Below are 25945 nucleotides of genomic sequence, written 5' to 3' on the forward strand. Positions count from 1 at the left end.
AAGGCCCAACTCAAGGGAACCCCACAGGCTTGGCTCCAGACTCCTAGGCCCCGCGCACCTGCTGGGCAGCAGAGAGCTGAGGAAGAGAAGCAAGTACAGCTCCTTGGGCCCCACAGGCTGCCTCAGCCTGTGAGAAATTCAGGCTGTAGGGTCCACTGGGGGCCTGGAGGTGGAAGACACCGGCTCGTTTTTCTGTGGAAGGCAGGGATGCACGGTCAGAGGGCCGGCACCAAGGTAAAGCCGGGGTGCTGGGAGAGGGCAGGGAAACACACCCTGGAAGTGCAGGTCAGTGCACACAGCGTCCACATGACAGGGTGGTGGCTGGTCCAGGCAGCGGTCCACGGGTGGCTCAGGCTCCTCCAGACACTGCAGTCCATCGCCCACGTAGCCGGCATGGCACGCACAGCGCCGTGTGTTCTGGACAGCAGAGCAGGTGGGCGCCCTTCAGGGACTGGGCAGCCGCTCATTGGGGGACCCCCGCCCAGCTGCTTGGCTGCCCGCCTGCTCACCGGTCCAGTGCTCAGGCAGTCAGCGTGCTCGCTGCAGCCCCCGCGGTGGCCATCCTCACAGGGGTTGCGGGCCCGGCAGCTCCAGCCGTCACCCTCGTAGTCAGGCAGGCAGGTGCAGGTGACCACTGTGCCTACCTGGCTGCAGTTGGCGTGCTCGCTGCAGCCGCCACGCCCATCCTGGCACAGGTCTACCACTGGAGGCAGCGAGAGGGTGGTTGGACCAGGCGACAGGAAGGGAGGGGAGTGGGGTCTCCCACCTCACATTCCCGCTTACCTGTGCACGTGTGGCCATCCCCTTCGTAGCCCAGGCTGCACTCACAGCTGTGGCCAGCGCGGCACACGGCCTGGGATGCGCAGGGTGGAGTACACACAGGCTGCAGCTCTGTCCCCCAGGGCCCACCCCACACATCCAGGTTAGTGGCTGCCCTCCTAGACCCCCTTCCACCTCAGTGTGCAGTTCGGGCATGCACTGGTGTGTGCAAGTGTATACAAGTGTGCAGGGTGGGCACAAGCACAGGGCCCACTCACCCAGCTGCACCTCACAGTGTGGCCCAGTCCAGCCCTCATCACAGAAACAGGAGCCGGTGCCCCCCAGGCCCTCATCACAGTGGCCATGGGAGGTACAGTTGCAGGCTGGGGAGAGGGACAGGCAGGATATTGTTGGCACATGGGCCATGGGGATTAGGGAGCAGGATAGGGCAGGGTCGGGCAGGACAGCATACCTTGGCAAAGGGGCCCAAAGGCACCCGGGGCACAGAGTTCACATGCCATCCCGGCAAACCTGGAACGGCACCTACAGTCCCCCCTGCCGCTCATGCCGTCCATGCACGTGCCATGGCCATTACAGGGGCTGCTGGCACCCCCAGGGCAAGCTAGGGGTTAGGGTGGGAGAAGAGAGGTGGGGCCAGGGATGCTCATCAGGAACTACACACATGCATCGCCAGCCTAGGCACACCACACGGTCCATCTGCCACCAGTGGCAGCAGAGGCTCTTGCAGAAGCAGCAATCCACCCAAGTCCCCATGCCCTGGAGAACACTCGGACCCCCAGCACACACCACCAGGTCCTGTATCATCTACACACTCACCCAAGCTCTTAGAGCATTCTCACCTGGTAAGATCCACTCCCAGCCCCCAGCCCCTGACCACCCTGACACCCTTTCTGAGGCACAACGGCCAGAACTATGCCCTTGGCCACCTTGGGAGCTGGAAGAGCCAGCCAGCAGCATCCACAGCCTCAGGACACTCACCTCGGCACTCACTGCCATAGTGACCAGGGCAGCAGCTGGGCTTCCAGGTGGTGGTGACACAGTTGCGGTAGCAGCCTCTGCCCAGGCCTTGGGGCTGACCCCAGTGGCTGGGCCGGGCCCAAACACTGCGCAGTGCCAACGAGTGCAGCGGAGGAGACGTCCAGAACTTTGAGAAGTAGCGCCAGCAGGCCTCGGGGCTGCCCTGGGCCAAGACGAATCAGGCTACAAACCTGAGTTTGGTAGGCCCTGGGCCCTGCCCCCATCCCCACCTGGCTCCCAGCCCCTTACCTGCTCCTGTGAGCCCTCAGGACAGGGTGGTTCCAGCCCACAAATGCTGCAAACTTTCTGCAAGGAAGGGAGGCCAACACAACAAGCTCAAGTGAGTGGACAGGACAGATGAGCTTAGGCCCCTGCCTATCCACCTCTGGCCTGTGGCCTCCCTCACCAGCCACAGAGGCCGAGTCTCAAAGCGGTCACACCGGGCACCAAGGCCAGGTGGCTCCAGCAGCTGGTCAATGCCGTAGGCCAGGCCCCCCTCAAAGGGCAGGTGTCGTTGCACAATCCGGGCGTCCTCCTCTCCCACCGTGAGCTCACCCTGCAGGCGGAGGATGTGGAGTACATGGGGGGGTCACAGGTGTACTGCAGCCCCCACCCCCGGTGCCAGGGCCCCTGCCTCCTGCTTCCCTCATTCAAGCTTTCTCCCCAGACTCACCGGCCGGGCACGGCTGCAGGAGAAGGAGATGGGGGTCCCATGCATGGTGCGCAGTGGGCCCAGGTTGGGCAGGTCAGATGCCAAGGCCTGAGCAGATGGAGCCGCAGTTGGAGCTGGGAGGGCAGGCTCAGTGGCAGGCAATGGGGACCAAGGTCTGGGAGTGCACCCACCTCGATGTTGCGGATCATGTGGCCCCGCAGAATGGCTGCCAGCTTGTCACGGTGGTCTTTATGGTATAGCCAGACCTGGCGATCGGGAGGCAAGGCTTGCAGGACAGAGTCTGTGGGCCACAGCATTGTGAAGGGCCTATGGAATGAATCTCGAAGCAGGGGCAGCAGGCCAGCCATCTGGTAGGATAGAGGTGTGACAGTCCCGTCAGAGGATGGTGGGCAGATGGAGGGGGCTCCAGGGACCCACATGATCTTCCCACCAGCCACATTCCTCTGTGGCCATCCCAGGCCAATAGACACGGACATACATGCAAGTTGTCAGGTATGTGGGCACAAATAAGCACACCCTTGTGCTCACTGGGACACTCATGCCCACAAATATGGCCTGTGCACAGAAAGGTACACACAGAAAGAGCACACACATTGACAGTCACCCGCATATACACACTTAAACATACACATATGCACACACTGAAAGGCTCACACACAGGAGCAGTACCGTCACAAGGCCACTGAAGATCTTGTAACCGAAGCTCTCCGCAGCGGCGGTGAAGTTTCTCTGGGGACAGGCGCTCAGTGAACAGTGAGGTCAGGAGGGGAGGGACGATCCCAGGACCCTAGCCGCCTGCCTTCCAGCTCCCTGCCCACACCCAGGTCATACCCGCGGAATCGGGGCAGCGTCAGGCTCCCAGTGCAGCGCTTCAGGTGGCAGCAGGACACGGTCGATGAAATGCAAGACACCGTTCACAGCCTCATGGTCACTGCTCACCACGCGTGCGAAGTCATTAATGTATATGCTGCCCTGGGGGTGGGGCCAGGATTGAATAACGGCAATTAGTGGGGTGCTCAGGGAGCTGTGGGTGGGGCCTGAGGTGGGAGCAGAGCCTGGGTTGGGTGAGTCTTGGGGCAGGAAGTGGGCAGGGTCAAGGCAGAGGGTGGGTCTTGGCTCCAGCCCAGGGAAACAGCCACCGGTCTTGGCTGGTGGGAGCGATGCAGAGACAGGGCCAAGCTCAGAAGTTCTGAGCCCAGGACTGGCCCCTGGTAGTGGGTGGGGTCCAGGGACAGCCTCATTTCCCTCTCATTAAAGCCACCCTGGCTGGCCCTGGGAAGGTGAGAGGGTCTTAAAGGTATGGGGACAGGGCATAGGTGCGGGCCTTGAAAGCAGCTGAGTCCTTGGTCTGTGGACAGTCCATGTCAGGGACCAGGGCCTGGGCTCACCTCCCTCTCACTGAAGCGCAGCGAGTGCCCGGAGAGTGTGGTGGCATAGGCCTCCTCTAGCAGCTCCTGGCTTCGCAGCTGCCGGCAACCAACCACATGATAGCGGAACACAAGCTGGCGATTGGCACGAATCCGGGCCAGCTCATCCTGGAGTGGGAGTCATGAGGGCACAAAGTGCCCTGACTTCCACCTCTGCCCAGGCAGTGCCCACCCCCCAGAATGCCCATCCAGAATCCCCAGCCTTGCTCCAGGGGCTGAGTTACCTGCGACAGGTTGGTAATTAGATCTGCATGCGGCACGAAGATTGTGAAAGGCCCATCCCCCTTGAGCTCCTTGTATTCCTGGGGGGAGAGGGAAACAGCTTGGGTGGAAGAAGGGCAACCTGGGACCAACTCAAGGTTTCCACTGATTTTCTGGGAGAGACATAGACTCAGAAACCAAACCAGCCAGCCCTCTGACCAAATGAGAATATCATGGCCGAGAGACAGGTGGGACTTGCAGGTCAGAGAGGCCCAGGCTGGACCAAGGATGTGCAGGCCAGCTGGTTACTCACCAGGAGATGGAGGCTGAAAAATGAGGCATGCTTGTCCCGAAGGAGCTCCTGGATCAGGGGAGACAAGGATCAACTCAGATTGTGGTTGGCCTCCATTCAGGGCTGGTGCCTGTCCCAGCATCTAGAGCCCAAGGTCTGGCCACCGTAGAGATGAGGAAAGGAAAGCCAGGGTGGTCTGTGCTGGGATCAGGATGGGTTTCATGGATCATAACTGGGTCAGGCCTTGGTGGAGTAGGGGTCAGGCTCAAGTCCTGGTCAGGGCCAGGATCAGGATCAAATCTGGGGTCTTAACCAATATCATGGGTCAGGCCCGTGGTGGGGGCATTGCCAAGGCTCGGTCAGGGGTCCTACTTGGGCATCATTACCAGGCCGACTCGGGCACGGCAGGTGAATCCATCACCCACAGTGTGGACTGCATCGCAGGTACACATCCTCTGGCCATCCCCTGTGCTTTTGCACACAGCATAGGGGCTGCAGCCTCCATTGTTCTGAGGCAGGGACAGGAGAGAGAGGCATCAGTGACTCCCAGGACTGCTGCCCCAACCAGCTCTGGGGAAAGGGCCATGAACTTTCCTGGCCAACACTCAAAGCCCTGTTTCCTACTAATCAGTCAGACTTGACCTTGTGGTGCAGGTGGCTCACCCTTCAGAAGCACTCAGGACCCCGTTGGGGGTGAGGAAGGCTGGCTCCCGCCCCAGTCCCCTCCCCCTGTGGAACTGGGTACAACTTGAGGGCCTGACCTGGGAGCAGGGGTCCAGGAGCACACAAGTCCGGATGCCGTCCCCACTGTAACCCTCGCGGCAGCTGCAGGAGACCTGTCCCAAATCCTAATCAGTGGGGCTGCTGGTACCCTAGAGTGGGCTAGCACCCTGGACAGAAGAAGCACCCCTCCCTGGGCCTGGTCTGAGGAGAGCCACACCCTATGAGGGAATGGCACAGCCCCAGTGTCCAGCTCTGTGGTGCTGACCTGCTGGGGGCCTGTGGGGATACATTCGGCGTGCATGTGGCAGCCCCCGTGGTGGATGAGACAGCTGTTAACTTCTGGGGGAAAAGACATTGGGATGAGGGCTGGCCCTAGGCGGCCCCTCCATTCATCTGTCTGTTGAGGTGCTGATCCCCTACTCTCTCAGCACCCTCAGGCTCACACCCCTGTGTGCCCCTCGGCCCTTCCTAGTCTCACTCGTGCCACTGAAGCCAGACCCCTCCCTGGTGGCGGACCCCAGCCTCACCCTGGCACAGCTTCCCATCACCCGTGTAGCCATCCAGGCAGGTGCATGTCCGCTGACCAGGTGCCACATTGGTGCAGTTGGCGTGGGGGGAGCAGCCCCCGTGGTCATGGGCACAAGGGTCCACCACTGGGGGTAGATGATCCCAGAGAGTTGTGAGCAATGGGCATGGGACAGAGTGGGGACAGGGGAGGAGGGCATGAGAGAAAGGAAAAGGTCGGAGGGAGGGGTCAGACCCAAGAGGTGACAGGGGTAGAGACTGGACCTAAAGGGCATGCAAAGGGCTCTGTGGGGAAATCCACCCCCAAATTTCAGGGGCCTCGGGGCATTGGTGTGCCTGGACCTGCACAGTAGATGCCGTCGCCCGAGTACCCCGCGGCACAGACGCAGGCAGGGGCTGCAGCCGAGTCCTGGACACAGCTGGGAGGGACGGCAACAGCTTAGTCTATGTCTGCCCAGCCCCTGCCCTGACCCTAGCCACCCCCTCCACTTGCCCACCTGCCCCAGGCTGAGCTCACTCACTTGGCATTGGGGTCACACTTCTGTGGGCACTGAGGGCCAGTGATTTCTGGGGGGTAGGAGGATGGTTCTGATCATGCTGACCCAGGAACCGCCTCCCCAGGAGTCACCCACCTCTCCCCCTTGGGGCCACTCCTCACTCTGGTCACAGCGGAGGCCCTGCCAACCCACGTTACAGACACAGCTTCCGTCCCCTCGGAGCCCCTCCTGGCACAGCCCGTGGGCACAGTCACACACTGGGAGTGGAATGAGGTAGGACAGAAGTTATCCGGTGCCTGTTCTGTCCCTGCTGCGGTGTCTCCATGACCGCTGTCCTCGGCCAGTTTTCCCACCAATCCTGCCCACCCCCGGGGCCTCACCTCCAGTGCAGTTGGGCCCGTAGCGGCCCAGCTCACACATCTCACAGGCCGTTCCGTGGAAGCCCTCGTGGCAGCGGCACTCCCCACTGCCCAGGAGCCTGTCCTGACACTGCCCGTGGCCCGAGCACACACCACCCAGACCCCCCGGGCACGGCTCACACAGTGTGCCGAAGAAGCCAGGGCAGCAGTCAGGCACCTGCGGGAGGGGGCACAAGGAGAGGCCCGGCACAGGCCAGGACAGATGTCAGAGAGCAGGGAAATGGCAGGGGTCGGGGGAAGGGCATCTTAGGGCCACAGAGCCACAGAACAAAGCAAGTCAGACCCAGAGAAATGGAGACTGCCTTCTACAAGCCTCTCCATAGCAGGGGTGAGGAAACGGACTCAAGGAGGGAAAGGCCATACCGGACTCCACAGAGAGGGGCAGAGCTTGCCCTGTTGCTGCCCCCAGGGCTTGGTTGCTGGTGTCAGTTCCAGGCTGAGCCCCTTTCTCTCTCTCCCCATCCCCACTCCCTGGAGGCACGGCCACAGGGACAAACACTGGCCCCTCTGACCTCAGACCTCTCTCCCTTCCCCTTCTGCCAGGCCTTTCTTCCCCGGCTTCGTCATAGTCCTAGCCCTGCCTCTGCCTTTGAAGCCTAATTCCGGCTCCTGCCCTGGGCCCCCACTCCCATCTCCTCCTCTCTGGTCAAAGGCTTGGGTCTGAGGGTTGCTTCAGGGCAAACCTGGATCTTCTTGGCACACGTGTAAGCACAGCCCCGGAAGAAGGAGTAGCCAGACCGGTAGACACAGCTCTTCTTGGGGGTGTCCTGGAAAAGGGGACAGGCCGGAGGACTCAGCCAGTGGCTCAGGTAGGGGCAAGGCAGTGAATGGGGAGACAGACAGATTACAAGTGTCAGTGGGTGAGACAGGTAAGCAGGATAGCAAAAGGGTCAAGGAAGGACCACAACAGATAGAGCTGAGGAGGAGAAGGTAGGCAGGACTGGCAGCCCAAGGGTCACTGGTCTCAAGCCGCCAGTCTGAGTGAGGCCTCCTCTGGGCAGGCCTGGACCCAGGCCTCCTGGCCTCTGGCAGGAGAGCCAAGCGGCTCACGTTGCTCCAGGTTCCCATGCCTGGGTGAGCAGAGCTGGGCCCAGGGAGCTCGGACACCTTGGGCACAGTGAGAGCAGGTGAAGCAGGGACGGAATGTGCTGGGCCCTGCCTCACCTCCAGCTGGTAGCCTTGAGTGCAGCGGAATTTCCGGGTGCAATTTACACATTTCTCCTGAAGGGGAGAAGGGAAGAGTGTCAGGCAGTCCCGAGGCAGGGGCTCCAAACCCACCTTCCCTCCTCTGGGGCGGGCTAACAGCTCTCCCACCCCTGACCAAGTGTCCCTCCCGCCGGCCAGGCCAGCCAGAGCCTCCAGCTCTTGACCGCCCCTCTGCGCTCCCCAGGCCCCAGCCTCTTACCCGCAGGGCCTCTGCATGGCTGTGCAGGCAGCGGCTTGAGCCCACCATCAGGACCCCGGACAGGCCAAACAGTGAGCGGCCAGGGGCCTCCAGCACAGGGCCTTCCAGCGGCACATGGTTCACCTCGGGCTGTGGGTTAGGGCAGGAGGCTGAACAGCCCCCACCCCATCCCCACCCTCCCCTCAGGGGCTGCAGGCCAGGGAGGTGCTCCAGGGCTGGGGTATCTCTGTGGACTGGGGGTCTCCCAGGATGGGAAGTCTCTGGACCAGAGGCTGAGGTGCCCAGGTGGGGGAACTCCAAAGAAAAGGGGTGTTCAAGAGCAGGGTGCCCAGGGCAGGGCCTCCTGTGCTCCCCCCCACCCCACCACCAACCTGGCCACTATGGTTGTAGAAGACAAGCCAGTGCGCAGGGCCCAGGAGGGAGTTGCGGTGTCCCCCCCTGCGCAGGGCCTCTGTGGAAAGCGCCTCCCCCAGGATCACATGGTGTCGCACTACGTCCAAGTCCTGGAGGGGGAAGGAGAGGCTCAGGGGCTCCAGGACTCCCGAGCTCCCGGGATGGTTCGTCCCGCCCGCTGTGTCCTTGTCATGAGATGGGAGGCTCACCCACCCCTCTCAGTGGCCCCTGTCCCAGTGATCTCACCAGGCCGCTGCTGTTGGCCTGGGCCTCCAGAGAGTGGTTGGTTGGCACGAAGATGGTGTAGGCGGTGGCAGCCTCAATCTGGGGTACCAGCCTGTGGCGCTAGGGGTGGGCGCAGGTGTCAGGGGTGGGCCTTCTTGCCCTCAGTCCTGACCCGGGGAGCCAGCAGCTCTGCCTGCCCCTGGGGGAGGGCACCCCCGTCCAGGATACTCCCTCCTCCTGCCCTTACCTGCAGCAGCTCCCGAAAGAGGCGGAAGGCAGGCACTGAGTCCAGCTGCTGCAGCAACCCTTGACCCCCAAGCACATCCCCTCTCGGAGGCAGTAAGACCTGGCACGGAGCATGGGGTCTGGTCAAGTACATCCTTGCCTCTTGGCCCGCCTAGAAGGTTCCCTGCACACACACCCCTCCAGCCATACCTGACTGAGGACATGTAGGACACCATTGGTGGCAAGGAGGTCAGCCACGTCCATGCTGGCGTTCTGCACCCAGACCCTCTGGAAGGCAGCAGGCAGAGCTCAGGGAGACACAGGTAGACACTTAAGAGTGCGTGTAGCACCAACAGAGAGGCTGCTGGACACAAGGCACCCAACCTGGCCTGGACACCCTCAGACTCAGGACCTACCAGATGGGCACAAAGACCCTCACTAGAGCCCATGCATGAGGGGGCCAGGTGTGCACATGCAGACAAAGATGGACAGACAAGCCCTGGTAGGGCAGTCACTCTGGCCCAAAGACACCACCCAGCAGCAAATGTGTTCTGAGCACATCCTCTGAGCTCAGCCCTGGGCCGGGCAAGGGGACCCAATCACATCGCCGGGGACCCTGGGCTGAGAAGCCTATAGCCACTCGAGACCCCCTTCCCTGTATGGTCCCCTCTTCTGCCCCAAGTTCACCACGTACCCCACTGATGTTGTGAATCTCCCAGCGTGTGGTGGGGCTCAGGGTGGCTACACTCTGCCCGTCCAGCCGGGCCAGCTCCTCCTCAGACAGGGCACCCTGGAGAAAATGGGCCCTGAGAGGGCACAGTTTAGGGGGGCCATGGAACCAGGTTAGTGTAACCTACAGACACCCCTGGAACTGGGCTCCACCCCGAAGGGTGGACACATGCCAGGCTGAGGACCTCTGGGGAGGGGCTGGGTCTCACACAAAAGCCCCCTCCCAGAGCCCAGCCGTGGCAGCCCACCTGACCAGTTGCGGTAGCATCCTCGGCTGCAGCCAGAAGGCCTGGTCCTCGGGGCTTAGCCTACGGATGGCAGACTCCGAGGGCACCAGGGCTGTGACTCGGCTGTCAGCAGGAAGAGTGATGCCGGCCCCCTGTGCACATGGTGTGGGGGGGGACAGGAGGAGTGATGAAGGCAGCCACCACCTTGAGATCACTTCCCCCAGCCTCCACGCCTGCGCCCCACATCCAGCTCTTAGAGCTGTTATGTGGCCTCCCGGATCTGAGTCCCCAAGCCCAGCATTCCATCCGATCCTACCTTGATCCACTGGTAGAAGACGGAGAAGTGGGCATTTGCCTCCAGTTCCTTAGGGGAGGGAAAAAGCTGAAGTCACCAGTCTAGGGACAGACTTGAGCCCCCTCTCTCCATGACCCTGAGTGTGGCCCCACCCCCCGATTACACAAGAGGACTCCTTCCCAAGCACAGGAAACCACTCACCTGGAAGATGTCTCCGTAGCAGCTGAAGCCATCACCCCCATAGCCAGGGGGGCATGTGCAGACCCGCTGCCCTCCTCCCACTGCCCGGCAGGTGGCCTGGGGTTGGGGGGCAGAGTGACATGGCCTCCATTCAGCACCCATAGGGCAAACTGGACAGCACCCATCCTCCATCTCTCCATTCACTCTGGCCCATCCTCCTGCTGTCCTCCTGTCCAGCTACCCATCCCTACCATCTGTTGCTCCCTCTATCCAGTCTGTATTCAAGCTGCTCCTTTGGTGTGCCCAGCCCTGCTCTCCAAGACCAGTGAGCATGTAACGTGAGCCACCCCAATCCATCCTGGCAGGTGGGTCAGGGAAGTCCAGGGCTGTGGGAGCATCCGGGAGGCCCCGGACCTCCAGGCGAGGCCCGAGCTGAGAGCAGGAGGAGCTAGCCAGGCCGAAGGTGTGGTGCTGGGAGCATGGGACAAGGGTGGAGAGGGCAGGGGCTGGGATCTTTATAAGGAGGGTGAGAGCTCTGTCCCATGGGCAAGCAGGTGACAGCGTTTGGATTTGAGGTTGAGAAAGATCCCAATCTTGACCAGAGACAAGGACACTGCTGCGGCCAAGCCCTACCCCTGAAGCCTCCCCTGGGCCTGGAGCCCTCTCACGCCCTCACCAGATCATGGCAGCCACCGTTGCCTGCCCGGCAGGGGTCAATGGGACTGCACATGTAGCCGTCCCCCGCGAATCCCAGCTTGCAGGTACACTGGCTCTGGAGAGGTTGGGGAGCAGAGAGCCTCATCTCACCAGAAGCACAAAAGCCTTTCCTCCTCCACAGCTCAGCTCCCGATGGGCACTGTCCCCTGGGGTGGTCTGCCCAGACCCCAGAGGAGCTTTTCCCAGCCCCACCCTTGGAGGTCCATGTTCCAGATGCAGAGATTAAGGCCCTGAGGGGAGACTGGCTCTCAGGAAGAGTCTGAGGAAGTGATGGCATTGGCAGGGGGGCATCCAGGAGCCTCAGGGCCTCTTTGTTCTCAGGCCTGGGCCCAGCCAGGCTGTTGAGGTCTGCAGTGTGTGATGAGTGGGCAACTTTTGCCAAGACCAGCCCCAGGGATGGCCGCTCAGATCCCCCCTCCAACCCTGTCACTCTGCTTGGCTGCTCTGATCCTTCCCGCTAAATGCCAGTGTCCTTGGGCTTGTCCACACCTCAGGTGAGTGACTAGTGAGACTCTCTGGATCTTAGTTGCCCTTCTTTGCACGATGGGGGCATCTGCAACTGCTTATTCCACTCTCAGTTCTGAACTGTAAAGCTTTTGATAGAGTTCGCAGCTCCAGCTCTCAGGCCCATCTAAGTGTCACTGCTGAGGTCCCACGGCTGGTGGTCCAGACAATCATGGGGCAGGAGGACAGGGAGCGCCAAGGATCCCTGTATAAGCCTGGGCTGCACAGAGGCTGACCCTGAAGCAGCCAGGCCTGGCCTCCCAACTTGCATATTAGATTCTTCAATGCCAGCCAGTCCTCAGGCTCACCAGGCCTGACGTGCTTCATGTGGAAGGTTCCAGGTTCTGAGATCCTATGACTGGAGTCTGAGACTCCAAAATTCCAAGAGCTGGATTTCCGTGAGTCTAAAAATTTTGGGATGTCACTCTCCCTGGGCAGGTGTCTCTTCTTGCTTTGCTCAATATTGAATTCCTAAATCTAGAACAGCAACTAGCATGTAACAAGTGCCTGGTGACATGTGGGAAACCAGTGAGTCGGTGAATGAGCTAATTGTCAGAAGGCAACGGCCCCAGTGGCCCATAAGAGCAGAGAACTCATTGATTCTCGGTTATGAGAGTCCTCATCCCTGAGACACAGGAGTCACAGTCTTCTGACTTGGAAAAAATGCTGCCTTAGACTGGCACTCGAACATGCCTTCCTTTAAAACTACTGCAACCTTCACATTGCTTCCAGCACCTGTCCACTGCTTCCAGATTGTACGACTCAACATTTCAGAACTGGATTCTCATTTGTGTCTGAGGTTTGAGACCCTGAGCTTGAGTTCTTAGACATTGCTAGAGTCAGATGGGCTAGAGGGAAGAGTCCCCTAGAATGGAGACCCCCCACCCTGCTCTCTCGAGGCCAGCCGAGCCTCACCTGCCCGGGTCCCACATAGCTGCAGAGGGCGTCAGCGTGGCAGCCGCCTCGTACGTCCAGCTCACACTCGTCGATGGCCACACAGACACGACCGTCCCCACTCCAGCCCTTGTGGCACGTGCAGTGGTGGGTGCCTGGGGCCCCAGGGACACACTCAGCCTGTGAGAGCCACGGATAAACGACTCAGGGCTGCAGGGTGGCAGGCTGAGGGCAAGGGAGTCCCACCTTGAGCCCGTGGGTCAGGACTTCAAGGAAGGGGCCAGACTCACATTCTCCGAGCATCCGCCATGGTCTGGGCGAGAGCAGGGGTTGCTGGGTGTGCAGGAGAAGCCATCACCCTCAAAGCCATCGAGACAGAGACACCTGGGGGTGGGGGGTGAATGAGGAGCCTCCAGTAAGCCTCTGGAAGCTGTGAGCAAACTGACAAGTGAAGTCACAGATGCAGCAGAGAGGAAGCGCCATGTCCTCACCTGGCAACATCCCCCTGGTTAACGCAGCGGGCATGCGGGTGGCACTGCTGGGCCTGTTCTGTGGGCCCACAGCTCCCTGTGGACTCGTTGCAGAAGCGGCCACTGAAGCCTGGGGCACATGTGCCATGCTGGCACACCCCCCCACTTCCCGGACGGTTGTCACATAGACCGTGGACACAGCCGCAGTCTGCAGGGAGGAGATGGAGCAGGGAAACTGAGGCTGAGGCAGGGCTGGCTGGGAGCCAGGATGCAGTGGGCAATGCTGGGAATGGGGCAGCCAGAATAGATCTGACTGCAGGGTCAAAATCAGGTCATCCCAGACTCGGGAGGGAGGAAGAAATGAGAGGGGGCATTCATTGCTTTCACTCGCCCTATTCTAGCTGCCCTGCTCCCAACACCCACCATCAGAAAGTTCTTCTGTATGCCTGACCTAAATCCTGCATGCTTTAGGTTAAACTGTGGCTCAATTCCCAGCATGGATAAAAGAGACATCTACTCTTGTGTTTCCAAAACCTCCTCCATAACCTCTGGACTGAACCCTTCTTCCTGAGGTTCTATTTCCCTTCTTGGGAGCTCCCAGTCCCACTTCCAAGCGACCCTTTTTCTCCCTGGCAGGTGGCCTAGGCCAGGATCACCCACCTTCCTGGCACTGGTCTCCATGCTTGTTTGGGTTGGAGCAGATGTGGCAGGCGATGCCCTTGTAGTCTGGGAAGCAGAGGCAGGCCCCACTGCCCTGGACCCCATCACTGCACTGGGGGTGGGCAGGAGGCAAGAGCAGTCACGGGGAGGGGATTATCCACATTCTCTTCCCTAACATCCCTTCTCTCCACAGGCTGTGAGCTCCTGCTCCCCCTAGAAGACCTCCTGCTGGAAGAGACCTTCCAAATCACTGATGCTGCCAAAGAACTAGCCCCTAAAAGGCACCTGGCCCTGGAAGCTTCATGGCTGACTTCTGCTTAACCTAGAAACACATAACTTCTGTGTTCCTCCATAGCCAGGTGCTAAAGCAACCGTGATATTACAAAATGGCAAAAATACAACACACACAAACTATTGACAAATAGCCCCTATGAAAATAAATGTAACAAACTAATTAATTGATTCTAATTAAAATAAACATAATTTGGTCCAACTTCCACTGCCTCGATGTGAAGAACCCAATACCAGAGAGAGGCAGGCTTTGCTCAGACATACAGCCAGTCACCGGCCAACTCAGAAAGGAGCCCTTATCTTCCCCACCCCTCACTCCAGGGCAGGAGGGGACTCACGTTGCCTTTGCCATAGCAGGGGTTGGAGAAGCCCCCAGGACACTGCACACAGTCAGGCCCAAAAAACCCTTTGCAGCAGCCAGGTTTCTGTAAGAGAGAACACATCTGAGGGTCCGTCGGGAGCCACGTCGACCCCCCAGCCCAGGTTGCTTCTGCTCCCTGGTGCCATGTCTAGAGCAAGGGGGTGGGCGAGGCCCCTCTGTGACACCTTTTCCAGCATTAGGATGCAGCACAGCTCTCTGAGGATAGCAGCCCACCCAGCCCCAGCCTGGGGGCTCCAGAGGAGAAGCAAGTGCCCCAGATCCCTAGGGAACACGTGCACCATGCCCAGGCTCACCAGGATGGTCTGGTTGCAGTAGTGGGCGCAGCCCTTCTTCAGGACGTTCAGCCCAGTAGGGTCATGGATGTAGACACATTCCTCAGGGGAGATGTCCTGGGTGGGCCGTGCCAGACTGGTCAGCAGGCAGGGGTCTTGGGCCAGCCCCCTTCACCAGGCAGCCCTGGTCAAGGGACCTTGGCCCCCTGGGCCCAGCACCTCCCCTGTCAGTGGGGCTGAGCCTCCAGGTCCAGCTGAGCCTCCCAGCCCCACTTCCCCACCCTGACCCAGGGCAGAAACCTCACGGGGCAGTCAGGAGTCAGCCCTGAGAGCTGGGCCAAGGGATGCTCACCAGCTTCACGCTGTTGTGCGGGCACATGCTGGTGTTCAGGGCTTGGCAGTCCACACAGGAGCCCTGGGCAGGGTAGGGGGAGGAAGGGAGAAGGGTTAGTCACGGTTTATTTATTTAGCAAACCCTAAGAAAGAGGCACTCAGCCAAGGACTGAGGTATGAGAGACAGTCACCACAGGAGGGCCAGAGGATGGTGTTCCAGGCAGAGGGAAGAGCAAGGGCAAAGGCCCTGTGGTGGGAGAGCTCAGTGTGAGAGCATCACAGGTCTGGGCAGGGAGGCTAGGAACAGGGCTGTAGATGTGTGAGTGACAGCAAAGGGACCATCAGGAGGACTGCTGAGGGCTGGGTGTGGGGCGTCCAGGTGAAACTGGGGCCTGTGCCCGAGCCCCAGAACCACCCACTCATTTGAGGAGAACTAGAAAACGGCACCTCTCCCTGGGAAGATGACCCCGACACAAGCAGCTCCGGGGTCCCATGCGCTTACCGCCACAACCTTGTGCTGCTCTTCATTGCAGAGCTTGGGCAGGATGGGCAGGATGGTCGGGGGCAGCAGGATGCCCTCTAGCATGTGGATGACGCCGTTGGCAGCCAGCACATCCACTCTCCGTAGGCGGACCCCCTCAGGTCCCAGCAGGATGCGCCCCTGTGGTGGAGCCCAGCATGCATCCTTGGCCCAGTCCCCGCCCCTGCACTCAGCACACTGTCAAGAGGCCCAGCCTGCCAGCCACCTCTTCACCCGCCCCCTGGCAACATCTCTTGCTCTGGCAGAACCGCTCCAGCCTCTGCACCCTGACCCATGTGGTTTCTGCCATGTGGAGCCCCCTCCCCCTGCCCATGTGCTCACCCTCCTCCTCTTTGGAGCCCTCCCAGCTTGTTGGGCCCCAGGAGAGGGATTTGATCTGTGCCTGTTCCCATATGACCCCCAACCAGGGCATGCCCACCACAGGGCTCGGAGCACGAAGCTGGGTCCGAAAGAGGCTTGACACCTGGCTGGTCATCACCAGCCCCTCCACCGGTCCATCCCTGGTGCTCATGGAGCTCACCTCCTCCGAGATATTCACAGCCAGGACCTGGTTTGCCATGGTGAGGACCCGGCCCTTGGAGATGAGCTTCTCAACAGTCAGCTGGGGTGGAGGAGAGAGTGGCCTTAGGTCGGGCACTAGCCACACCTTGGGTCCACATCCAGTCCTGCCCAGGTGACTCGCAGCTAACACCTTGGTCCCCAGGCTCTCCTCTGTCCTGTAGAGTCCAGATGGGCGGGGAGAGGAGAAGGGCCCCCCCGGAAGACCAGAATCTGCAGACAAACCCTCTGACAGCCCACTGGCAGGTGTAAGCCAGCCACCCTCCCAGAGGACCTCTCACCTGGCCATGGCTATAGACATGGTACCTCACCAGCTCCTGCAGTTTGGAGAGACCCTGGCAGGAGAGAGAGAGCTTGGCTGCTAGAGGCTCTGAGCCAGTATCCCTGGCACCTTCTCCCTGACAAGCTTACCGCTGTGAAGAGGTAGACCAGGCGGCCGTCCCGCAAGCCATCCACTGCCTCATTGCTGGGGGCAAAGACTGTGAAGGGCCCAGGGCCATCCAGGAAGGAGGGCAGCCCACAGTTCTGTGGCGGTGAGAAATAGGCTCAGGGAATTCCGTGGCCAACCCTTACCTCTAAGTCCTGCCTGGGCCCTGCTGCCCTTGGTCTGCAGGGAACACCCACCAAAAGTAGGTGGGTGACATTGGCAATGGGTTCATGCTACCACAGAGCCTCAGGATTCTGATGGGCAGGTTCCAGGATGGAGGTGTGGGCAAAGGCCCGTCCTACTCCAGAAGCCCAGATCACTGTGGGGCAGATTCTGGGTAATGAGGGGTCCTGGCCCAAAAGATCAGATGGGCTAAGACATTTCGCTCAAACTCACCTCCAGGATGGTTTCAAACCGGGTGAAGGCCTCAGTGGAGGCAAGGATCTGGCCGATGGTCCTCTGTAGGAAGGGATGAGCATGAGGGCCCCAGAGGGGAAGGAGCTCTGCTCCAGCCCTGCCCAGAACTGCCCCGCCCCCCTCTCCAAACTCAGTGCGAGTCAGAGGCCACACAGGGGCACAGGGCGGGGGGAGGGGAAGGCACTAGCTTACCTTGGGGTCCTCAGGGAGCTCCAGTGGGGGCTGCCACCGCAGGGCAGTGACCACGTGGAAGATGCCATTGGCTGCTGGGTAGTTGGCCTTGTGGATGGTGAATGTCTGCTGGGGCTGGTCTTTGTACTTGTAGGTATATTTCTGCTGGGACATGAGACCTCTGGCTCAGACTCCAAACACCCACCCCTTGTCCTCTGTCCCACCTCCACACCTTTTCCCAGGCTGTGTTTCGCACCTATGACTCCTCTGGCCCCCAGGCTGAGGTCCCTGCTTACCCTGAAGCGGCTGAAAGTGACAGTGATCTCCTGTCCAGCCAGCGTCCACCACCTGCGTATAGGCTGGATCCCTGACTCCTCCAGCATGTGCTGCCCTGCGATGATGTGCTGTCTGCAGAGATGCTGGGCAAGGGATGCCTGTGGGCACAAGGGGACGGGGGGGTGCTGAGTGGGCCCAGGGCAGGCAGTCCTCTTCAGGGACCATTGCCCAAGCAACGGAGGGGACAGGAGGCCTCCCAGGCCTCAGTCCCCTAGAGTGTGCACTGGGGACACTCTCAGGGCCCTGAAGCCTAGGGCAGGGTCCAGGGAGTAGGCCCACTCCTCGATAGGCAGGGGCTCACGTTCATGGTCCTGGAGGATATGGATGGTGCCAGCACGGTGAATGGGCCCGACGTGCTGAGGATCTCCCGGCAGCCCTGGTCTGGGGGCAGGAGAGGATGCATGAGAATGGGTCTGGGAGGCCCTCAGCCATCAGTCCTGGGTTTTGGAGAGTTGAGGTGGAGGGGGGGCGTTGGGTCTAGATCTAGGGTAAATGGGGACATCAGGATCTGGGGGGGTAGCTCCCACCTCCATCATGCACCCCACCACAGTCCATTCTCTGCTTCCACAGCTCTTGGGCAGAGAAATAAGGCATCTCTGGAGAGTCTGCCAAGGATGCTGGGCGTGAGGGGCGGGGTCTCAGGAGAGTGGCAGGGGTCGCACACCCAGCATGGCAAAGGCGACTCTCAGCCGCAGTAACGTCACGCTCGTCTGGCTGGCCTTCTGCACCTCGTGGAGCAGGTGTCCATAGCAGGCACGCCCATCTCCCACCTCGCCCTCCTTGCACACACAGCTGGGGGTGCGGGTAGAACTGGTCAGGGTGGGGGCGTGGCCAGGTCCCCCTCCTGGCCCTCACCCACCATCCCCACAGGGCCCTTGAGGCACACACGGGCACAAACTTGCCCCTGCCAAGCCCACCCTCTCTGCTCTGCCCCTGGTGCCCAGCCCAAGGAGCCTGTGCTCACCTGGTCTTTCCATCAGGGGTCACCTGGCAGGTGGCTGACCGGTCACAGGAGTAGGGGAAGCAGTAGGCGAAGCAGCCCGCGGAGGCATTGTGGTTGGTGCTGACCAGGCCTGGCTTACATGAGCAGGAGGCCTGGCCCACCCGGGAGGGGAGGGAGGACGACACCACGTCCATGAGAACCATGGCATCTGCCACACCCACAGAGCTCTGCTGGGTCCTCACAGCCACCCGCCCAGAAGCGGGCTATCATTCTCTTCCCATTTAACAAATGGGGCAGTTTAGGCTCCTAGGAGGCCCGCAACTGTCCCACAGCCCATGCGAGCTGGGGGACCGCGGGGCAGGCCCAGCCCAGGGCCCCAGCTCACCTGGCCTGGCCTCTTGTACAGACATACGGTGGAGTTGCTGGGGCAGCCGCCGTTGTTGGTGGTGCATGGGTCCTGGGGCAGACACACTGTTCCATCCCCATGGTAGTTCTCAGGGCAGCGACACTGTGCCTGCCCCCTGGGGCTCACGGAGCACTGGGCAACTGGGGAGCAGGGTGACGGCTGGCAGGGGTCAGGGGCTGCCAGGGCAGTGGAAAGAGCCCAAGTGAGATGAGCACCCAGGAGGCCCATCTCCTCCACAGCCTCTATCCAGGTTGGTCCAGGGATAGGGTGAACAGGCTGATCTAGACCTTGGAGATAGGCCCTATTTCCCTCCCTCAGGGACAGTTCTCCCTCCCTGTAAAAGGCCAGATCGTACTTGCTGGTTTAAAAGGATGATCACCCTGAGCTGAGGCTCCTAGCCTCTAGTTCCCAGACTTACCTAGGCATTCGCCGCCCTGCTGGGTGTGGCCAGGCAGGCAGCTGCAGGTAGGGGCCTCTGCAGAGCACTGGGAGTTCTGAGGACAGTTCAGGGCCTGGCAGATGGGGAGCTCTGAGTGGAGAAAGGAGAGTATCACAGCAGCTCAAAGTCCCAGGTTGGGAAGGAACACAGGAGCGAAGATGCTCTGCCTAATTTGCTGTGTGACCTTGGCCAGGGCTCCATCCTCTCTGGGCCTCTGGGCAGTGAAGGTTTCAGATGACACCCCCTCCCCCGAGGGAGGCTGCAGGCAGAGGTCCTGCTGAGGCTCAGGCCCCATCCTTCACCCAGTCAGCCTTTCCTGCTCTGGCCACTAAAGACTGGCTACCCCAGCAGCTGCTCACCTTGGTCACAGTGGGGTCCAGTGAATCCAGCAAAGCACAGGCAGCTTCCATCCCCGAGTGGCCCATGGCGGCACACGCCATGTACACAGCTGCAGACTGGGAGGGATAGGCAGGGACAGGTGGGACCCCAGCCTCAGCCAGGGGCACACAGGGACGTCGAGTCCCTGCCCTCTGAATCTCCAGAACTCAGCTCCAGCAGGCACAACCTCAAGAATACAGAATTGTGGTGCAGGACCAGAGGAGTGGTGGGAGCCCAGGACCAGGCACCTGGGCTAGCCAGGAGGTTCAAGGAAGCCTTCCTGGAGGAGGCCTCCTAGAACAGCATGTGCAGGGGCTAGAGGTGTGATAAAGCAAAGCTCACATCCCTAGAAGGGATGTGTGAGGCCGAGCGGCTGGGAGGGAGTCTGGTAGGGGCTGGCTGTAGGGACTAAGTCCCCACTGACCCCCAAGTGGACATCGGCCCCGCCCTTCTGCCTGGCCAGCGCTCACCTGACTGGCAATCAGGGCCGAACCGGTTGGGGTCTCTACACTCCTGGCAGGCTGAGCCACTGAAGTTTTCCTGGCAGAGGGATGCACCGAGTCAGTGCAGTCCCTCCACTGCCCCCCACCCCAGCCCCACCGGGCCCTTACCTGGCACACGCAGGTCCCGTTCCTGTCTATGCCATCCAGGCAGGTCCCGTGGCTGTTGCATGGGGTCTCAGCACCCCCAGGGCACTCTGTGGACACCCCCCGCCTAGAACTCAGCTCTGCCCCAAGAACTGTCAATTTACCTGACCCCAGCAGCTCTGGGCGGCCCCAGACTTGGTCCCTCCCCTGGGGCAGCCAGAGCCAAGAGGCCCAGCTGTCCATTAAATGAGCCAGTTGAAGGGGAATGCAGGCGGGTTGAGGCATAAGCAAGGCTGGGACCCTCCCCCATACCATAGCACTGGGACCCCCAGTAGCCAGGGCAGCAGGCCTTCTGCACCACGTCCTTCGAGCACTCCAGGCTGCAGCCACTCACAGACAACAAAGAGTCCCCCAGCTGGACCTCGTATCTGGGGACCAAGGATGGGCAGGGTGACAGGAGGGGCTCCCCCAGCAGCCTCCAGCCCAGCCTCCCCACACTGGGTTCTGTTGCTCTTGGTCCCACGACCTCTTCCCACCAGGCCCTGATCTGAACACAGGGCCTGGTCCATAGTAGATGCTCAATAAACAGCACTTGCCCTGCATTCTTACTCCTTCCTCCCTGCCTATCTCTGTCCCACTGGAGGAGCCAACAGACATGTGGATGAGTGAGTCCCTGCCCTCACTCCCCAGGCCAGCCAGGCCCTCCTGGTCCCCTGCCATCCCACGGGATACCCCTGGAAGCAAGCAAGGGTGGAGTGGGGGTCTGCACCGGCAGTCCTGTGAGATCTTCTCCGGGAACTCCCGAAGCCAGCCCGAGGGACACACCCGCTTCTTGATGGCAGGGCACGGGGTGCAGGGTAGGTGAGTGACAAACTTGGTCTTCATGTCGCAGCGTCTGGACTGTACCTGGGCATGGGCAGTGTTTGGAGTGAGGGACCTGAACCCTGCACACAGCCCTGACCCTTGATCGCAGCGAGGACTAGCACCCCTCTCCAGGCCCTCGTTTCCCATCTGTTCATTGGGGAGGCAGTAAGAACAGGGAAGGCCCTGAGTCTGGGGGAAACCGGCCTGTCACAGGCTGTCCCTGCCAGTGTGTCTCTATATCCACAGCCACACACCTCTGCCCGGAGGCCTGGAGGCACGCCCAGAAGCCTCAGAGTCTCTGCCTTCTGACACAAAGAACATCTGGCCCTCTTGTTCCACCCTGGGTGATTCAGAGGAGGAAACTGAACCCCAGGAGGGTGGCCCTCACCTGTAGCCACCCAGGGACTTGAACCTAGACTCTCAAGCTAGTGCTCATTCGCCCCTTTCTTATAAACATAAACACTAAATGACAGGCTGACACTGTTGGGGAGGAGAACACGGCGACGCCATCCTCCATCCCCTGGGCACAGGCAGGATGAGAGCTTCAGCCACGCACCATGGGGCCGGCCCTCCAGTTGTCACTCTGCTCTGAGCATGTCCCCACCTCGCTCCCAAATGACCCCCTCGGCCAGCCCAGGGCCCTCTCTGGTGCCCCGCAGTCAGAGACCCAGCAGCCAGCCCCATGCCCGAGGCTGGCCCGGGTGAGCAGGCGTGTGGGAGGGGGTCTGAGTTTGGGCCAAGCAGTCACACTCCCTGAGCCCTGGTCCAGGCCTGGCCCACAGCCCCACACGCCAGCCGGGACCCAGGGGTCCACTGCCCATCACGGGATGGGCAGTGCTGGGAGTGAGAGAGCTGAGAAGACCCAGGCTGGAGGCCCAGGCGGCTTCCTAGGGAGGTGACAATTAAGTTGGGACCTGAAGGATGCATGAAAATTGGTCACGGTCACTGCTCCTGGCAGAGGGGGCAGGTGAGGCGAAAGTCATGAAGTGGGAAGAAGCAAACGGCCAGGTGTGATGAGGCAGAGACAGGCAGAGAGGCTGGAGAGGGGCTGGGGCCAGGCCAGGCCAGTGAGGGGAGGTGGAGTCCGGAGCAGACCCAGGACTCATGTATGTTTTAAATGGACTGTCTGGCTGCTGCATGGAGAACAGAGGTGGAGGCAGGGGAAGAGATGGTCACCTGAGAGCCAAGAAAGCCCTGGCCTGCAGTCCACTCGCTGTCCTGTCACAGCTCCCCCAAGTCCACCATCAACGGGGCTACCATTACAGCAACAAAGTCCCAATAACCTACTGCACTGGCCCTGGAGGAATGGAAGCTAAACTCTTGGTTGTCAGTGGGAGAAAAGACCACAGCAAGGTGCATTTTGATGAGGAGAGCTTTCAGGGGCTTGGGGCATGGCGTGAAGAAGCTGAGAAGTTCTAATCTTAAAAAGTGCTGAACACACTGTGCTCCAAAAGGGAGTAAACCCAGAACATCTCTTTCCTAGAACACATCACAGATGTGTGGCTCTCAAAGCCAGAGAAAAGGAGAAATAGTGCTTCAGTACTTTCTGGTGTATATGAAGGTCCCAGGGCCTCTCCCAGCTGCTGTGATTTGGTCTTTTCCGCTCCTGCCTCTGTGGTCTGCAAAGAGGGAAGTTGCTGCGGGCGGCCTCAGCCCGAGCTGTGGGGCTGGATGTTGTGGTCTCATTCCTCACCCTGAGGCTCAGTCTTTGCTGAGCCAGGGAGCGACTAGGAAGTTGGGTAATTTCAGGGCCAGGCAGCTGCTGGCTCAGGGCAAAGGTTCTGCAGGTGATGGGCTCCCCTGAGGGCCACCCGGCCAGCCAGACACAGCTGCCAGCGTCAGCACCAATGGCCCAGGGACCAGTTCTCAGAGCAGCCCTGAATAAGGGCTCAGGGGCAGTGAGAGAGCACTGTCCTCACTCTTGGGCAGAGGGGGCGGTCCTGTCAAGTGGGGGGTGAGTCACCAGCACGGGAGGAAGCTGGAGCCTTGTGGCTGGTGGTGGGGTGGACACTCATTCACGAGATGTTGCATCTGTAAATGTGTGATGGATGGGTAAACCAGTGGACAAGTCACACTTCTCTCTGGGACCTCACCGGAAGTGGGCATTCAGGACCCCTCTGCCTGGTGGCCTGGAAGGAGCATCAGCCCCGGCTGACAATTTCGCCACTGGTCCCGCTGGGTGGAGTGAGGCTGGATTCCAGCCGAGTGCTGAATCAGATTCCCTTCTTCCCTAGGGCACCTCGGGACCCGTCTGAGCCAGGCGGGTGCTGCTCCCCTCCCTGTCCTAATCCAGAACTGATTTTGCAATGTCTGCATCCCATAGAGACACTGCTAGGGAAGTTGAGGAGACACGAGGTGTTAGCCTGTTGGGAAAAGGTGGAAGAATTCCCCCAAGCTGGTGCCCAGGGCCCAGAACCCAGACTCCCTCAGATGGGAAGGGACCTCCCAAACTACTTCCCCTTGCCCAAGATCAATGCCCCTCTCCCTTCAAACCCTAGCTTGAGACCGCAGGCTTCACCTGCACCAGCATACACCTAGCAGAGGAGGCACTTGGTGAAAGACTTGAATAGGCAGGTGCTAAGCCCCCTCCTCCAGGAAGCCTTCTCTGCCTCTACTGCCTGAACCTTCCTGTGTTTGAGTTCTGCTCCTCACTAGCTGTGTGACCCAGAAGTCATCCCTCCCCCTCAGAGCCTCGGTTTCCTACCCCTAATGTTTACAGTGGATCTCGTGCTACACAAGGTACCGGTAGTGCTGAGGGACTGAGGGAGCATGAGAGACCAGCGTTGCTGCATCCCTGACAAAACCCTCCAGGGCCCTCTTCCCTGGCCCAGGATGTCTGAGCCCCAGGCCCAGAAGGCAGACTTATAGGTGGTCTGTGACAACGAAAAACTTCCGGCCTGAGGCCTCTCATTGACCTCTGTCACAAGAACATGAGGAGGTGGCCTTCGAAATTCCCTTGCATTGTACACATGGGGAAACTGAGGCAGGGAGGGAGCAGGAACCACCTGCAGGGCTCAGCACAGCCTGAAACCCTTGGCTCTTCCACCATCACTGTCACTTTTTCAGCCTCAGATCTGCCCGTCCTCAGCCCTGACTTGGCCCTGAAGCTGGTGAGGCCCCTCACCAGACCACAGGGCAGATAAGAGCAGGCCCCAGGGTGGCACAGGGCCTGGGTTCTTGTCCTGGCTCTGCCTGGCAGTGGGATCCTGAGCAAGTCCTTTTCCTCTTGGGACCTCAGTCTGCCTGTTAGTGATTTGGTGACACTAGCAGCTGTCCCAAGAGAACTTGGCCTCACAGGAGAGGGTCTTTTACCTGGAGACAGGCCCCAGCCAGGTGACTCTGTCTCCATGCCTAGGGTGGGAGGCTCTTACAGAAACTCCAGTTGGGACAATGTCCCTACTATGGGGCTTGGGTGGATCTGCAGACAGGCATCCCAAAGGGGGCTTGTGCATGTGGACCTGACAGCCACACACTGGGACCGTCGGCTCCTCCCTCATGGCCGGATGGGGAACCACAGATGGCGGTCTGGAGCGTGGCTCTGGAGTTGGACCAACCTGTCTCTATCATCCTTGGGTTCTGGCTTCCTCAAGGGGAGAACAACAGGGCCCACTGCTCAGCGGCTATGACTTGAGGGGATGATGCCGGGTGTGCCCAGGGCTGTGCACTTGAACAGCAGTTCTTAGGCTTGAGGGCGTTATTGTTCGCTGTAGTTTGCCCAGAGGGACTGGGGATGAGTAGACCTCATTCTGCCTCTGGGCACAGACACATGCACACACACCCAGCACATCTACATGTGGTCCACACGAGACTCTCAGTTTGTCAGCCAAGTGAGGGTTGGGGGTGATCCCATCTCCCATCCCCAAGCCAGGGCCACAGAAACACCAGGCCTCAGTCCAGGCAGAGGGTTGGTTCTGGCTCCATATACCCCACCCTCAAGCTGGGGAGACCTGGGACGGCTGCCCACACCCCCTGGCTGGCTAGCCGGACACAGAGGAGGGCAGGCTGACACATCCCTGCCACCCCAAGCAGCAAGACACAGACCTCAGCCTGGGGAGGTGGGCACAAGAGCCCAGCCCTCTGTCCAGCTCAGACAAAGTCAGAGAAGGTCAGACAAGCACCAGCTGCCCTGTATGTCCCCAGCCCCGTGCCTGATCTGTGAGCACTCCCTCCCTGCTCCTACCACTGGCTGGGAGGGCCTGGATGTCACGTCCCCCGCGACCGGCTCACACTCACCTTCTGCCCCCCGATGAAGCTGGAGCCTGCCAGGCAGAGGGCCAGGAGGCAGAGCAGGAGGTGGTCCCGGGGCCCTGCCATGGCTGGTGGTGGCTGGCGGGCACGCTGTCTAGGACAGAACTGGGGCAGCCGGCGTGGAGAACGAGCTCTAAGAGGCAGGCACAGGGCGGGCAGGCGGGACAGGGCGGGCAGGCGCTTTAAAAGCAGCTGGGAGGCCCCGCCAGCTCACCCCCACAGGAACCCGCCAGGATTTCCTCCTGCGTATCAGCAGCCTGCAGGCGGAAGGGAAGGTGCTGGCCACTGACCCCTGCATGGACGCCTGGGCCCAGCTTGGGGCTTCCTGGCCCGGGACCCTCCTCCTGGTGTCAGCCTCTAAGCCCACCATTAGCCACAAGCCTGGGGTGTTTCAGAGGTCGTGAAGCACATTCAGGAGCAGATGCAAACAACTCCCCACCCCAAGTACCTGCAAGCCCAGCATGTTTCATTCAGAAGCTCTGGGGGGTTCTGGTGCTTGGGGGAGAGGGCAGCCTCTGAATCAGGTCTGTCTGCCTCTACCTTTCCAGCTGCTGAGGGCACACGCAGACCTCCAACTCCCTGCTAAGTGGACAGTCAGGAGGCTGCTCCCTCTCACCTGCCCTGCTCAGCCTCCACCGCCCAGGATCCCCATCCCCCATGTGTCCCTGCACCACCCTTCTCGCCCGGAGGGCCCTCCCTGCTGCCAGTAGCCCTCCCTTCCCAATCCGTTCTCCACTCAGCCCTGAAGCTTGCCCCGTGCCCCGGATCCCTCTCCGCACCAGGCCGGCCTCTTTGACCTGAGTGCCTGCTCTCCACACCCCCCACTCTGTTCCATCACAGGCTTTTCTACTCCATAACCACAGAGCTAGCTCCC

General features: G+C 60.6%; 1 protein-coding gene across 8 annotated transcripts in view; it reads right to left on the minus strand.

The window, feature by feature from the left end:
• Positions 1 to 25222, minus strand: part of STAB1 (stabilin 1) — a 26939-nt gene extending 1717 nt beyond the window's left edge. For 2 of the 8 annotated variants that reach the window (XR_010842535.1, XR_010842534.1), the window contains exons 1-61: positions 25057 to 25217; positions 20729 to 20865; positions 20272 to 20387; positions 19984 to 20069; positions 19843 to 19912; positions 19354 to 19449; positions 18974 to 19084; positions 18535 to 18731; positions 18171 to 18301; positions 17871 to 17998; positions 17508 to 17587; positions 17167 to 17304; positions 16892 to 17035; positions 16679 to 16741; positions 16267 to 16380; positions 16137 to 16190; positions 15818 to 15898; positions 15259 to 15417; positions 14776 to 14838; positions 14445 to 14540; positions 14108 to 14194; positions 13479 to 13590; positions 12840 to 13026; positions 12639 to 12732; positions 12370 to 12528; positions 10910 to 11005; positions 10255 to 10350; positions 10075 to 10122; positions 9780 to 9910; positions 9497 to 9608; positions 9013 to 9090; positions 8825 to 8923; positions 8599 to 8697; positions 8331 to 8462; positions 7960 to 8088; positions 7719 to 7775; positions 7238 to 7321; positions 6516 to 6711; positions 6297 to 6392; positions 6160 to 6205; positions 5981 to 6057; positions 5641 to 5766; positions 5379 to 5452; positions 5152 to 5226; positions 4777 to 4899; positions 4412 to 4459; positions 4122 to 4199; positions 3859 to 4005; positions 3302 to 3442; positions 3140 to 3199; positions 2641 to 2817; positions 2471 to 2557; positions 2204 to 2353; positions 2047 to 2103; positions 1759 to 1960; positions 1232 to 1381; positions 1038 to 1142; positions 784 to 891; positions 510 to 703; positions 273 to 417; positions 59 to 163 (exon numbers count right to left, since the gene is read on the minus strand). Coding sequence is in view for 6 of the 8 variants with exons in the window: in XM_067043997.1 (XP_066900098.1) it covers positions 59 to 192; positions 273 to 417; positions 510 to 703; positions 784 to 891; positions 1038 to 1142; positions 1232 to 1381; positions 1759 to 1960; positions 2047 to 2103; positions 2204 to 2353; positions 2471 to 2557; positions 2641 to 2817; positions 3140 to 3199; positions 3302 to 3442; positions 3859 to 4005; positions 4122 to 4199; positions 4412 to 4459; positions 4777 to 4899; positions 5152 to 5226; positions 5379 to 5452; positions 5641 to 5766; positions 5981 to 6057; positions 6160 to 6205; positions 6297 to 6392; positions 6516 to 6711; positions 7238 to 7321; positions 7719 to 7775; positions 7960 to 8088; positions 8331 to 8462; positions 8599 to 8697; positions 8825 to 8923; positions 9013 to 9090; positions 9497 to 9608; positions 9780 to 9910; positions 10075 to 10122; positions 10255 to 10350; positions 10910 to 11005; positions 12370 to 12528; positions 12639 to 12732; positions 12840 to 13026; positions 13479 to 13590; positions 14108 to 14194; positions 14445 to 14540; positions 14776 to 14838; positions 15259 to 15417; positions 15818 to 15898; positions 16137 to 16190; positions 16267 to 16380; positions 16679 to 16741; positions 16892 to 17035; positions 17167 to 17304; positions 17508 to 17587; positions 17871 to 17998; positions 18171 to 18301; positions 18535 to 18731; positions 18974 to 19084; positions 19354 to 19449; positions 19843 to 19912; positions 19984 to 20069; positions 20272 to 20387; positions 20729 to 20865; positions 25057 to 25137 (6741 nt within the window). In the remaining 2 variants the exon portion in view is untranslated. Of the gene's footprint in view, positions 1 to 58; positions 193 to 272; positions 418 to 509; positions 704 to 783; positions 892 to 1037; positions 1143 to 1231; positions 1382 to 1758; positions 1961 to 2046; positions 2104 to 2203; positions 2354 to 2470; positions 2558 to 2640; positions 2818 to 3139; positions 3200 to 3301; positions 3443 to 3858; positions 4006 to 4121; positions 4200 to 4411; positions 4460 to 4776; positions 4900 to 5151; positions 5227 to 5378; positions 5453 to 5640; positions 5767 to 5980; positions 6058 to 6159; positions 6206 to 6296; positions 6393 to 6515; positions 6712 to 7237; positions 7322 to 7718; positions 7776 to 7959; positions 8089 to 8330; positions 8463 to 8598; positions 8698 to 8824; positions 8924 to 9012; positions 9091 to 9496; positions 9609 to 9779; positions 9911 to 10074; positions 10123 to 10254; positions 10351 to 10909; positions 11006 to 12369; positions 12529 to 12638; positions 12733 to 12839; positions 13027 to 13478; positions 13591 to 14107; positions 14195 to 14444; positions 14541 to 14775; positions 14839 to 15258; positions 15418 to 15817; positions 15899 to 16136; positions 16191 to 16266; positions 16381 to 16678; positions 16742 to 16891; positions 17036 to 17166; positions 17305 to 17507; positions 17588 to 17870; positions 17999 to 18170; positions 18302 to 18534; positions 18732 to 18973; positions 19085 to 19353; positions 19450 to 19842; positions 19913 to 19983; positions 20070 to 20271; positions 20388 to 20728; positions 20866 to 25056 lie in introns of all 8 variants that reach the window. The other 6 variants (XM_067044000.1, XM_067043999.1, XM_067043997.1 and 3 more) reach the window with 4 other exon arrangements.
• Positions 25223 to 25945: the final 723 nt, after the last annotated feature.

The sequence above is a fragment of the Kogia breviceps genome, chromosome 10 (genome assembly GCF_026419965.1).
Source record: "Kogia breviceps isolate mKogBre1 chromosome 10, mKogBre1 haplotype 1, whole genome shotgun sequence".
In the NCBI taxonomy this organism is placed as follows: domain Eukaryota; kingdom Metazoa; phylum Chordata; class Mammalia; order Artiodactyla; family Physeteridae; genus Kogia; species Kogia breviceps.